This window comes from Equus przewalskii, chromosome 4 (assembly GCF_037783145.1).
Source record: "Equus przewalskii isolate Varuska chromosome 4, EquPr2, whole genome shotgun sequence".
Taxonomy (NCBI): Eukaryota; Metazoa; Chordata; class Mammalia; order Perissodactyla; family Equidae; genus Equus; species Equus przewalskii.
In genome coordinates, this window is record NC_091834.1 from 82849384 (window position 1) to 82863779 (window position 14396).

General features: G+C 41.1%; 1 protein-coding gene across 1 annotated transcript in view; it reads left to right on the forward strand.

Annotated features, from left to right (window-relative positions):
* The window catches only part of SND1 (staphylococcal nuclease and tudor domain containing 1), a 407468-nt gene that overhangs the window by 35187 nt on the left and 357885 nt on the right, over positions 1 to 14396 (forward strand). Inside the window, exons 3-9 of the mRNA XM_008509590.2 lie at positions 1185 to 1305; positions 4958 to 5036; positions 7305 to 7465; positions 8176 to 8267; positions 8903 to 9061; positions 10325 to 10431; positions 12737 to 12827. Of these exons, the coding sequence (XP_008507812.1) occupies positions 1185 to 1305; positions 4958 to 5036; positions 7305 to 7465; positions 8176 to 8267; positions 8903 to 9061; positions 10325 to 10431; positions 12737 to 12827 (810 nt within the window). The remainder of the gene's footprint in view (positions 1 to 1184; positions 1306 to 4957; positions 5037 to 7304; positions 7466 to 8175; positions 8268 to 8902; positions 9062 to 10324; positions 10432 to 12736; positions 12828 to 14396) is intronic.

Consider the following 14396-nt stretch of genomic DNA (forward strand, 5'->3'; position numbering starts at 1 on the left):
AGAGGAGACATCTCCCTTTGTCTAAGTGATGGGTGAGGATGGGGCAAAACCATCCCGTTGCATAGTATCTGGGAATCACATGGAGCTCTACTTCCCATTGTGTGGATGTGTGGGCTCCCCTCTGGTGTCAGGGTCTTGAATGAATGAGAGAGAAGAACCACCATTGTCAAGGTGATCCCTTACCAGGGCCTGTTATTGGTGTCTTCCCTTAGATTCCGGGACCTGGAAAGGATCCCACTGGTGCAGCTTCAGTCTAGAGCAGTAGAATAAGAAATGTCTTGGGAAGAATAGTTCTTGCCCTTCTGAACTCTGCTGTCCCTAAAAAAGGTGGGAGAGGGGGCCGGCCTAGTGGTGCAGTGGTTAAGTTTGCACGTTCCGCTTCAGTGGCCTGGGGTTTGCTGGTTCAGATCCTGGGTGCGGACCTACTCACTGCTTATCAAGCCATGCTATGGTAGGCGTCCCACATATAAAGTAGAGGAAGATGGGCACAGATGTTAGCTTGGGGCCAGTCTTCCTCAGCAAAAAAGAGGAGGATTGGCAGCAGATGTTAGCTCAGGGCTACTCTTCCTCAAAAAAAAAAAGATGGGAGAATTGCCATGAACAAGGCTCTTCCTTGAGCAGGGGGCTCACCCTGAAATAAAAGTACTAGAACCTTGTCCCTGCTTAGGCAGTGCCTTGAACTCGTTTCAGGCTAGTTTAACAGTCAGTGAAAGTGCTTTATAAACTGGAAGGAGGTGAACAGACGGAAGTGGTAGTTGTTATTTATGACTTCCCTTTGGCTAGGTGAGTTCCTGGAGCCTAGACTTCCCATTCAGGAGTGGGTTGATAAAACTAAAGCATTTAGAGTGGTGGCTGGCACAGGTAGTGCTATAAAACTATTGGCAATTATTATTCACGAAGTAAGCTATAGCTCTGAATAGAGAGTGATGGGGGGAAAAGTACTAGTGCCAGTGTCTGGGAAACTATGAGGCCTCCTTTTAGGGCCTGTGCTAGTTAAAATAATGCTAGACCTTCCTTTTTTACGAGACCCTAAGTGTGCGATCTGCATTGTGTGCATTTCCTTTTTATATTCTCCTCGGGGGTCTAGTGCAGGGCCAGGTTATTGAAGGAATGAAGTTGCTAGAACACTGATTGTGGTCGGGAACTAGGCAGGTCTCATGTGACACGTTTGTTTTGTCTTTCAGCCCTGGGCATTTCCTGCTCGAGAGTTCCTTCGGAAGAAGCTGATTGGGAAGGAAGTCTGTTTCACGATAGAAAACAAAACTCCCCAGGGGCGAGAGTATGGCATGATCTACCTTGGGAAAGGTAAGTAGCAAGGAGGAAAGTACTTAGTTCTCTCCGAGTCTAAAGTTTTTCTAAAGATCAGATTACATCTGGTGGAAGGCCACTGTGAATTCTGAGAAGGTAGCTCCAGGACAGTTGGCTGTAGGTGTAATTGGAAGTGCTTCGAGTACTGGGGTTCATGGCACATGAGTGCAGAGGGGCCCCCGATATTTCTGCTCCTTGATTATTCCTGTGTCTGCTTTCCTGGCCTGGCTTAGGTTGTAGTACAGCGTAGCATTCTTCCCTGTATTTAGGCCATCAGCCTGTGGAACTCAATGGCTTGATGCTTCCGGGTCATAGTGCTAATTGAATTCCTATAGATTTCCTATCGCATATTCTCTTTCCTCTATCTATCTTGTGGTTTTCTTCTCCTCCTGGGGACTCTCTTTAGGAAAGGAAGATTTGTTTAGAGCTTGTAGTTGTTTGCAAGCCGTATGTTTTGTAATGGAATGGAAAGAACACGGGCTTTGGAGTTGTGTATATGTGGGTTAGAATCCTGGCTCTCCTACCGTGTACCCTTAATTAACCCTTAACTTAACCTTTCTAAACCCTAGTTTCTTCATTTGTAAGTTATTGAGAAAGTTTAAAGAGATAGTATATGCAAAGCCCCTGGCTCTGGCTCAGCATGTACTCAGTAAATATATTTGTGTGTGCACGTGTGCCTGTTGTTTAGCTGGGCCAGAGCCCTCGTGGGATATTAGGTGTTCTGATCCTTTTTGGATTAGGTGGAGGGAGAGTAAGATTATGGAATGGAGTTTAAACAGAAATAGGACATTGAAAGAATTGGTAGAATGTTCTCTGTAAAGCAGCCAGGTGAACATGAACAGTTGTGTTCATCTGGAATTATTTTGGGAGCAGATTTTTTTAAAAGTTTCCTGCAATTCTTTAATAAAATAACCTTCCAGCTGAGCAGGTTTAGATAATCTATTTGACTTGGGTAGTCAGTAAGTGGAAGTAAGCCAGCAGGGTATATGGCAAGGCTAACACCATCCTGTTAGAATTCTGATTTTAATTTTAGAAGTCTTAGAAAAGTGAGTTGGGGATGACTTTGGAGATGTCTTGTCCAGTTTACCGAGTGGAGAAACACCTTTTTCATCTTCCTAGCCAAATGGCTCTCTGCTTCTTGATTGAATGGGAAATTTAGAAATATATGGAATCTTTTCAAAAAGAGAAACAAATTTGCTTTGTATCCAAAATTCAAATAATATAGTAGGAAGTAAAACACTTAAGCATTATTGTTGAATGGTTACTGGTTAGAAAGAATGTAAAACAAATAGAAGTGCACTGTCTTCAAAATGAATTTGTTCAAGGATTTCATTACCTAAAAAATCTCAACTCTGTAACAGCTGGTCAGTCCTCTGTTACCATGTAAGAGACCCCACTGGACTGCAGAAAATTTCAGGTGCAGATACCTCTATAAGGAGACCACCTCTAAGAGTTCATTTAAATAAATTTGGTCTCCCACTAAAGTGGCCAAAATTATTTATGTTAAGAGAAGCTGATGTTTAAAATTATTTGTTTTTAAAACCGTTGTTTCTTAAACTGACTCATTACAAATTGGATTTAATTTAGCATGTTAACATATTAGTGTTTAGAGTAAAACCTGACACATAGGAGGAGGTGATCAATAAATATGTACTGAAAGAATGATTGAAATTATCTACATCTTTCAATTTTAAAGATTTAAATGACTTAAAGTTTTAATATTTTCACTAAATCTCAATGCCAATTCCAATTAAAGGAAACAATAGCTTAGATAGTTAATTGGTATCCACATATTTATCCTATTTCTTGGCCACCTACTTTTTTTATGGTGGGGAGAATTGTAGAATTTGAGAATTTGTGGTTAACCCAGAACTTATTAAAAAAAAAAAAGTAGTCTTCTGACTTTTGGAGAAAATATAGTCACCTACCTCCTCTGAATATTATCCCTAATTGTGACTTGATCGAATTCATAACTTGATAAGTAAAAAGCAAGAATCAGCTCCTTGGCCTACGAATTCCCTGTTTCAGTAGTCTATCCACCACATTTGTATTGCATCCTTTGGGAGTTCGGCTCAGAGAAATGTATTTTTCTCCCTTTTGGAGCAAGGCGAACTCACTTTTTAGAAGTGGACCAGCCAACAGCCATTTTAGAGTGCTGTGTGCCAGGAAACTGAGACTGTGCTGTTGATTAGCTGGTTTTATGGCCACTTACCTGGTTTATACCTGGGCTTCAGTCTCTCCACCCCCTGATCTCTTGGCATCTTACTATTCAACTTTTCCTTTAACTGTTGAATCCTCCCTTTTGACTTTCCAGTCTTTGGGATTCCTGTTGCTTTGAAAGAACCAATGTAATATTTGCTAATGTCAGGTAGCCGTGTGTGCCTGTGCTGGCCCCAGCAGTAACCTCGGTGGAAAGGTCCTTGTGATCCATGCTGAGCCTCAGAACCTGAGCATTCTTTGTATAAATATCATTCATCTCAACATTCTTTGTTATGAAAAGAGGCTTGCAATTTGCTTCTGCAGACATTTGGGCAATGCTAATGGCAGAACATTTAGGTTGGGTTTGGAGGTGGTGTGTATACTTGTTATTGCTTGCTAAAGTCAATGTATAATGTACTGAATATAAATCTTACAGAATTTTCTTCTCTGCTGACATTACCTATCAGCTAGACTGCTGCATTTCAGTTTATCTAGGAGCTTGTTCTTTGCCATATTAAAGATTTTTATGTGGCAATTCCCTCATAGATGTGTTCCTTTATCGTTTTGTCTGACAAGCAGAGATTTAAGAGAATACACAGAGCCTAACAGCTTTTTCAATAGTGTGGCAATGCAATTAATGTTTCAAGTGCCCAGGTGGAATCTAATCAGGTTGGGTTTTATGTTTAACTTCATTTTTCTTGCCTGCTCTGAAGGCTGCTGTGTGATGGGTTAGAAACTTAGACACCACCCACTGTGTCTCTGTGAGAGCAGGAGAAAGTCTGTCAGATGTTATAGTGTGTCCTGCTGGAGCAGAGAATAGGGCATCCTGAGAGGAACTGGACTTTCTGATGTTAGATGTGATAGACAATCCTGAATGAATCTGTCTGTCTGATTATACAGGGCGTGGGGACTAACTTTTGATTTGTCCAGTTTTTAATTCCTGCTATGTGCTTGGCACTGCTTGGCGGTGTAGACATTATTGTTTGATTCTCAGAAGAACCCACGTAGACAAGGACTCTTCCCGTTTTATGGATGAGTAAATTAAGAGGCTGAGAGACCTTGTTGAAGCTGGGCAGTGGCAGATTTTGCATTCAGCCCCTGCTGTCTACTCCGTAAGTCAGCGTTCTTATGCTCTCCTGGGCTGCCTCACGTGTCCAGCTTTCTTGTCAGTCTCCTTCATTCCTGAGATTGCCTTTGGCCTGGGAAACATACAAGAAAATTAGAAACAAAGTCTTGAGAAGAAGATTTATAGGGCTTTGGGTCTTACAGACTAGACATTTTGGGAGAAGAGATTATTCTGAAAAACCAGCACTACATTGCTGCCTTGTCCAATTTTCTGGCAACATCATTCTCCTTGATGAGCTAAGAGTGAGAGTGGTCCCATTTGAGCTCTACTGCTGTTGGAGGCAGATTTGAATCTTGTGGTTTAATTCCCTTTATTCCTCCTCAGATACCAATGGGGAAAACATTGCAGAGTCTCTGGTTGCAGAGGGCTTGGCCACCCGGAGAGAAGGCATGAGAGCTAATAAGTAAGTATTCATTTCTCTTCTGACCCTCTGACTTCCTTCCCTTCCACTGTGGGAGGTTGGGTAGTCAACTATGCAGTGGCTTTGCTCCATTTTCATTCCTGCCCCCTGACATAAAATGGGTAATTTCTGGTGCTCTCATGGCTTTTAGGATATTCCTGCTGAGGTGTGGATTATTCCAAGCCAAGAGGTCACTCAGCATCCATTAGTGGCATTTGACGTGTGTAACTCCTTTAAAAACAGGCTTTGAGTCAAGGCAGTTGTATTCTTCATATTCATAAGAGTCAACAGGCTGTGTCTTACATCATAGACATTCAGCTCCCCAGTGTTCATCCGTCCATCCCAGACAATTTCTTGAGTGCTTATTATGTGCCAGGCTACGTTCTAGGCACTGAGAATACAGCAGTGAACAGACTTAGCTTCTGTTAATATTTTAATGAGGAGACAGACAACAAACAAATAAACATATGATGTATCATGTGCAGGGAATAATTGCAGTGAAAGATGAAGTGAAGTGAACAAATAGAATTCAAAGCAAAATCCGCTGCTTTGAATCTAGGGAAACTGACAAGGGCTCAATGGTTCTGTTTTGAAGTCAGAGGAAATTTCTCTCTCCAAAGCCTTTTATGTCTGTTTTGGTCTATGGATCTGCAGATACTTAAGAAGTAGGTAAAAATATATTTGTTTATCTAATGGTAGTGTGAACTTATCCAGAAGTGAGTATTAGGTCTGCAAGCTTTATAGTATGTGTCTCATGTACAAGTTCACCAGCGTTGACTCTCAGTAGGATGGATTGCAGCTGGCTTTAATTAACACTTTAGTCTCTAAAAAGTGATAATGCTACATCAGTAATTTGGAGGTTAAAGATGCTGTTTAAATCATTAAGTCCTTGCTATATTATATGACTCTTGTAGCCTTAGAAAAGGCTTTAGATAAATATTTGAACTGTACCAATGATGGGGATGAGCAAAGGCAAAAATCCACTTTTTGCATTCTTCCTGCCTTCATGGACTTCGGGGCCAAGTCACTCACGATACACGTCTGTGATCCTTTCTGACTGCAGAGACATTTGCTGGAGCCTATAATTGGAGTGTGAGCATGTGGGAATTTGTTGAATAAAGACATTTGTCTTAGGTGGTGTTTTTGGAAGCGTGCCAAAGTTGTATCTGAAGGACAACAATTGTTGGCATGATTATCGTTGCAGTGTTTTTTGGGAATCCAGTTTGCAACCAGAATGAAAACTTTTTAAAAAGCCCACAGCAATATTTTTCCATCTCAACAAAAAAATTTCCCCTGGAGTCCCAGTCCTTTTTTCTCCAAAGTTGTCTTGACTTAAATCTCCTTTTCTGAGTTTTTATGTTTGCGTCTCTCTTAAGCTACATTTTTTCGTTGAATTCTTGGGCAATTTTGGATCCTTGAGGATGTGATTTTTTTTTGGCGGCGTAGGGGAAGAACAGTACTGAAAACTTCTGGTTTGAGAAATTGTAGGTCAGGGATCCCTGCTCAGCAATCGCTACTGATGGCTGTGGGAGATTCACTTTATGCACACAGTCATTGATGGAGCCAGGTATTGAGATTGTGCAAAGGCCTTGCAGCTCACTGTTCACTTTAGCTCAGATATGTGAGAGAGAGCGCGAGCACAGAGCCATTTCTGGTTTTGCTTTTTGGTCTATCTACTGACTTTCTGGCTGTTCTCGTATATAGTTTGGTTTCCTGCCTAAGGAAGGAGGAGTCTTTCATTTTCAAACTGCTTTTGCTTAACTGGTCTTATTGACTGTGTAGGTAGTTTTGGGGTGATGTCTGTAATAACAGTATTTGTTCTGCATTCCCCAGCCCTGTTGTGTAGATGACGGGGAATAAGGGTGGCTCTTAGTCACTTTTCCTGTGCTGTGTCCCACTGAGCTCTGCCTGTATTCCAGTTCCTGAATCTGGGATGCTTAAATGAAGCTGTACCCCCTGGAACGGCTTCCCTCTGAGCCACCAATTTGTTCTCTTGTAATCACTGATGGGGGCAGTACCGAGATGTGTGTTCTTTGGATCTTCTCATTAAATGCTCTTACGATTGAGTCTGTTGTTTGAGGGAACAAGTCTGGAATCCGGAAATTGCACTTAGGGTGTTTTTCTGGGTGTAGGCTTGGGTCTGAAGCCATAGATCTGAAACAAATGCTTTCCTCTCTTTAAGAAGAGAAGATGCTGAAGAAACCCAGAGTCAAAGAGCCTAATATTTTTGTTGTGAACTCACTAACCACACGTTTGTTTTTCACATCCCAGTCCTGAGCAGAACCGGCTCTCGGAATGTGAGGAACAAGCGAAGGCAGCTAAGAAAGGGATGTGGAGTGAGGGGAATGGTTCACATACGGTCCGGGACCTCAAGTATACCATCGAGAACCCAAGGCACTTTGTGGACTCACACCATCAGAAGCCTGTCAATGGTGAGGCTGGTGGGAAAAGACAGACATGATTCGGGGTGATTTCTTTCTATTTGCTCTAGAACTTCTTGAGGTTTATAAAACCTATTTTACTTATTTAGTATCCAAAGGAAATTGTTAAGGGTAAAACAGTACCATCGTATTTTGGAAGGGAACTTGAATCCACTTCACATAGGTTACATCAGATGTATTTTGTGGAGGTTAGTCCTTTGCTGGTACAGGTAGTAAATTGCTGATATTTTTGTATGTTGGGGATCTTTTTGTATGTTGGGGCTACTTAAATGCCATCCCCGAAATGTCAAGGTATATATGTATAATCTGTATACATCTAAACACACACATACACATGCAATATAGTTGCTGGACCAACTTTGCGACCTTGTTAACTACAGCTTCAATAAAATTTATTACTAATCTTGAATTGTTATTATTTATTTTTTTGCTGGGCACCTGGTATTCAGGTGAGCAACCTAAGTGATGGACAACCAAGCTGAAGTGTGAGCCACGAGGTCCCAGGAAGTTTAGAAGACATAGAAGCCGGTCTAATCTATATTCCCCAGGAATAGTTTGAGGAAGAATCTGTTGTGTGAACGCTTGGCGAGAGGAAGTGTGTTAAATGCAGTTGTATTAACTGTGTTAAATGTTTGATTGGCCATTGTTTATCCCTGGCACAACTTTTGCTAATGACTTAAGCTGTTTATTCTGTCCCACAGCGATCATCGAGCACGTGCGGGACGGCAGTGTGGTCAGGGCCCTGCTCCTCCCAGATTACTACCTGGTCACAGTCATGCTGTCCGGGATCAAGGTCAGACCATAGGCTGGGCTGTGGGGTGGCTGTAGGGTTGTGGACGTGTTCAGTGACAGGTAGATTCTTCTACTTGGGGACTTCAGATCTACTGTTTCTTCCTCGTATGGGCCCTTAACGTTGACTCGAGTGCTCTTTATACTTTTGAATAGTCCCACAGCAAAGTTTAATTAGATCAATAAGATTTTTTAAAAAAAATTTTTAAGTACTCAGGGTCTGTTTGGAGTGGGCTGTGTGGAGAGATTGTTGAAATCTGGAAAGGAGAGTCAGGAGGCTCTGAAATTTGCTGAGAATGGCTTGTCTTAATGTAAAATACCCATTTTGATTTTAAAAAATGTAAGGGATTTAAAGGTAGGGGCTGGTGAATCTTTTCTTGGCAAGGGGTCATTTTCAACTGTAATTAAAAAGATTTTTTCCATGATAACATGAGTTTTATTTGCCTTACCGAGAACTCTGAGATGATGCTATATCCAGTCCCCTTTTACCAGTATGTTTTAAAAAGAGTTAGAAGCCCTGATTTGAGACCTTCTCTCGCTTAGCTTTGCGTTCGTGGGTTTGGACTGTTCAGTGTGGTTTGCGAGCGCCTGGCGCTCCCAGTTAGGCTGCATTACCCACCTGTCTCACTTATGCTTCAGTGCCCAACTTTTCGACGGGAAGCAGATGGCAGTGAAACACCAGAGCCGTTTGCCGCAGAAGCCAAATTTTTCACGGAATCTCGACTGCTTCAGAGAGATGTTCAGATCATTCTGGAGAGCTGCCACAACCAGAACATTCTGGGTACCATCCTTCATCCAGTGAGTGTCCCTGTGCAGACTGGTCTGCGTGGGGTTAGGGGTGCGTTTGGTGCTCATTGAGCTACAATTTGCTTTTTCTCTGTATTCCAGAAGTATTTAAACATCTTGGCAGGATTATCTGCTGATTTTTGAGGCAGTTTCTAGGGAGATATCACTTACCTGATAGAATTGGACAAGTCTGTGCAACTTCTCACTTTTAGAAAGTTAACCTCAAATGTTATTGGGTTTATGAGGGGAGGAGGATCTCTGTCACTCATTTTCCCAAGCGTTAGTCCTTGAGCTTGCAAATAGGAGAGGTGGGAGGTTGCCACATCGATGAGAAGTGGTGCTGAAACTTGCTGAATAGAATTGGTGAGGTTTGTGTGTAGGTCTTATTTTGAGTATTGGTAGAACTATGATGAGGAAGCCTTTCTATGGAAAAATTGTTTTGTGTACTCTAGACCATAACCTCCTAACTCTGCTTCTGAGCAGGAAATAGGTTCTGTATATTCTTCTAGTTCTGACTATTGGGAGTTTTATCCTACTGTACACTTTGGTAAGTGGGTTATTCTTGCACAGGAAATCACTTTGTTTTGTAACACAAGTTTAAGTGGGTTTTCATTTTAGTAGTCTATATCCAATTCAGAGTCAACTATTGTTACTTATTGTTTGACTAGAGAATTCTTTCATGATGGCAGTTATGGAAGGCTGGGAGGCTTGGTTTGGAATGTGCCAAGGTCATGTCTGTTTCTTCTGGAGTGCTAGCTGTCTGCCCGGGCCCTGCCAGATGGCTCTGTGTCACAGTAGGATGTGAATTGTAATTCGCTGGGCAAATGTAGCTTAAGTTATTCCCTTACTCAGTCCGTTCTTTAGCTTTCCCCTTGTGAAAAGGAGAGTAAATGCTGATCTTAGGGAAGGAAATAATAAAGTGTAATCTCTACTAAAGATTAACATCCTCCTCTGCCCACAAGAAGAGCTATTGAAATGTCAATTCCATTCAATGCCATTAACATTTATCCTACTCCTGTTAAGTGAGAGTTACTGTGCTGGGCGTTGTGGGGATATGAAGCCAAGGCTGCTGAGAGGAGTTGCAGAATGGCGTCTCCCATCTTAGGGCTGGTTTCTTAATGAGAAAAACAGCTCTACTTCCTTTTTTTTTTTTTTTTTTTAATGAATTGCAGAATAGATTGTGGCTACATTAATTGTGTCAGAAGTCTAGAGAATTGGGTTCTCTTGCATTCGAATCTAATCTGTGCCTGCTTGCTCATGTGCTTTGTTTTTCAGAATGGCAACATCACAGAGCTCCTCCTGAAGGAAGGTTTTGCACGCTGTGTGGATTGGTCGATTGCAGTTTACACTCGGGGTGCAGAAAAGCTGAGGGCAGCTGAGAGGTAAGGTCTGCCAGGGAAGCCTTCCAGCCAAGGATCTTGTTAAGGATCTGTAGGGGAGGAAACCTAATGATCTTCTCTCACCCATCTGTCAGTGTCTCTTTTATTTCAGTAAAGGATTAGGGAGATTCCAAAAGAAGCTTGGATCTCATAGAGCAGTGGCTTACTTAAGTGTGTAGGTGCAGTCTAATTCAGTGCTGGATAGTAAGGGACTAGGTTTTCACTCAGGCATTTTTCTGAACTTGATTTGCTTTTTTAATGTTTTCAGGTCACTTTTTCCCCAAGCCCTTCACTTGAATTCCAAGTTTTAGGCGTTTGGAATGAAATAAACTTGAGGCTCATTTGGGAAGGGTGAAATTGCTTAGCAGCTATTCCCAAACAGACAGTGTGACGCCAGGGGAATGATGGAAAGATAGAGGCTATGAGTCCTAAAACAGGACCATTCAATGTTATGGTGAGACCGAATGCCCTAATTTATTTAGAAGTATGTTTTAATTATAAATGCTAATGCAACCGTGAGATGCTGTTGTCATGTTTTTAGCTAGGTGCCTCAGGGTTAAAAGCAGTTGTAGAAATAACTTATTTCCAGAAAAACGATAGTGAGCATTCCAAAGATGGTGGCTGTTGCAAGTGTCAAGGTCAAGTTTTTCCAGGTGTAGGTGAATTCTTTTACTTGATGGCGTGGATGGAAGAAAATGAAGCAGGTAGCCAAAGCAGATGAATAGAGATGATATTGAGGAAAGTCCCAGCCACCACTTCTCAGGATACGTTTAAACAGAAGACTGCTGACCACTGATGACAGTGTTCCACTCTTGAGGCTTGCTGTATGGCTTATTTCAGAATCATAAAATTGTAATCCTCTTAATAACTTCACTTTTTTTGCCTTTGAGATGTACAGCTAAAAGATGTGTAAGAACATAATTGAATGACTATAGTCGCCGTCCCTTTTCTTAGGTCTTTTATATCCTTCTGTACCTATAAGCAGAAACATTTGCCACTTTTTATAAAAGTAGATTTTAATTTGGGCCAGTTGAATGGCATGTCTGACAAAGGTAGAACAATTTAAAAAATGCGTGAAAATTTTTTAGTCTTTATGTTCTACAGTTAAATTCAAAAGATACAGTACTTTTATCAAGTACTATGTTCTAAATACCTCTGATTATTCTGTGATGCTCAATTTTTTTTCCTTGTTCAGAAAATCCTTTAAGTCCGTTATTCTAAATTATTATTTTGGTTGATAATTCTTTTTGTGTTCTGAAAATGCCTGCCTCTCTTTGAAGAAAGTAAATACAATGACAGTAGTATCGACATGCTTTATAACATCTGTAGGAGATTTTATGGATTTTTAAGAGTGCTCATCATTAAAAAAAACAGGTTTAGACTAAGGAATGCAAGTCATATTTTGATATGTGATTACTTGCCTGCTGTTTTACATGCTGTATTTGAGCTTGCAGTGTTGGTGAATCTCTATCGAATTATTTTATGTATTTTACAACTACTACATGCTGCTTTGTCTTTTTCTCATTTTAGTGCTATGTTTAAAAGAAGATTGCATTACTGGTTTCAGAAATAATAGTTCCTTTCCCCTGAGCATATATCCATTTATTTGTAAATACTCTTAAGACAGCTGTTCATTGATTTTATTTTATTTTTAATCTCTGCACATATTCCATTTCCCACTCTTAGCCTGACTCAAAAAAAATGTCTGTTGGGCTTAGCACTTTAAACAAATTTCTGTCAATATGATTTTTTAAACTCTCGGTGAAATTCTTTTGGATTTTTGTTTATTTTACTCTTTAGGTGCACTGTAGTGATACTTTTGTTGTTGTTTTCCACATAGGATTTTGGTAGCTAATACTTTTTATGATTCAAATTGAAATTGAGCAGACCTGTGCTTTAAAAAATATATGTATTTGTTTGTAGATGTGTGTTCTTCTCACGTAAGAGAACAGTTGATCTGGGTTTATCATTCCAGTGCCTAGCATGTAGTATTCACTCACGAGATACTGGGTAAGCCAAAGAGCCAGTTATCAAGGTGGGCTTATACTGTCCAGGCTTGAAAAACTGCACACCTAGACCCCGGTCTGCCAGCCATGGGTTTATGGTATATATTCATCTTGGATACTTCCAGTTGCTACACAGTTTTTCTTGTGGCCGTCACGCTTTGTTCTGATTTGACTGGTGGCTTTTCTCCTAGCTGCCTTGTCTGTGAGGTAGGGTAGGATTCTGGACTGTTCGCTCCCATGGTGATGGTGGATTTCATTTGCCGACCTAGTCTGAATGATTTTCATCCTTGCTTTCTTGCCAGGTTTGCCAAGGAACGCAGGCTGAGAATATGGAGAGATTATGTGGCTCCCACGGCTAATTTGGACCAAAAGGACAAGCAGTTTGTTGCCAAGGTGAGTCATTCTCAGCATCTTGAGATGCATAGTAGATACTGTCAGGCTAGTGACAATACAAAGATTTGAACAAACGGAAATGCTTCAGCTCTTGATTATTTTAAGGCAAGCCAGTGGTGTGTGCATGTGCAAGCACACTTGCATTCATGTGTGTGTTTATTGTGGGGGACTTAGAAAGCACAAGAACTCTTAAATTTCTGGCCGTATATTTGCATAACTTCATTAGAAGTTCATAGGTTAAAGTTGTGGACATTGCCAACTTGAAATAGCTCGTATTTTAGGGGTTCTTTCTGTCTGCTTAGCACATGGCGTTCTCTTAGACTTCCTATGCCCAAGTATACATGACCTCAAGTTTCTTTGTTTTCGGTTTTGGAACTCTTGTGGTTTTGAAATTTTTCTAATGTGACTTTTTTTCTGAGCGTTCTCTTCCACTGATGTGTCCCAGGATGGATTTCTTTGAGGGGAACTTGAGCTTCTGAGTAGATGCCTCAGTTGTATCAGCAGTGCTGTAAAAGGGTTTTTTCTTAATTGCAAGGTTTGGTACCTTAAGTGATAGGCCCGTTCTCCTCACTTTCCCAAAATGCTGTAATATTTTTCCAACCCATTTTTACTTTTGGCAAGAGGTCCTGGAAACTTTGTCTTTATGGATTAAAAGTGGTTAAATGTCCATATTCTTGGACTGAGAGGTGGCTGTCCCAATGCCGGGTAACCGTGAGTTTAGGATGGAAAGCCACTAGGTGGCACTGTCAGCCTGAGAAATCCTGGAATGGTTTATCTTAGAATGGTAAAATTTTACCAAAGTCTCTGAGGAATTGGCTGAATTTCTTCTTCAGTTTCTTTTTTATAATGCCCAAAGCAATAGGTCGCAGAGTGCTCAAATGACCTCTTTCCCTCTTCGAATAGCTGGACTCCAAGCAGCTGTCAGGTTGATCATAATCATGCCTTTTAGTGGACATGAGTGGGAGTACCTTGGTGGGTTGCTCCCCTATGCATTGTAAAGCCTTGACACCGACAGAGCAGACCTCTGCTTCCTTTCTGTGTGAGGAGCATACTAGCTTGGAAACCTAGTCATTGAAACTCACTTGGTTATGGTTATGGTGCTTATGTTCCCTGTAATCTGTTCTGTGTTATAAGACTGTAGCTGCACAATGAAAGGATGGTCACTTGCTCAAGCAAGGGAGGCAGGCCTTCCATTTTCACTGTCATCACTTCGCAGGTCTGTGATATTAATGTGATGTCAATGAGGCTTGGGCGGGTCCCCCTACCCTGTACTGTTCCTAACAGCCCTTCGTCAGTTGAAACTGAGTTTATAGAAAAACGTAGAAAATTTTTAAGGGTTTTGGGCCTTTGTTGGGGAACTAAGGCATTGCTGAAGAAAGAAATCCAAAGTCTGGATGACTTAGTGACTTTGCATTTATATTAAACATGACTTTATTGGTAGCTAGAAAAGGGAGAGCTGGCTGTGAGAATGTTTCCTCCATTTTTAAAACGCAGGATCCCAGGATCTGTTTTGTATTTTGCTTTTTTTTGTTTTAAAACAAAGTGAGGCTTTTTTCATTATAATGAAGT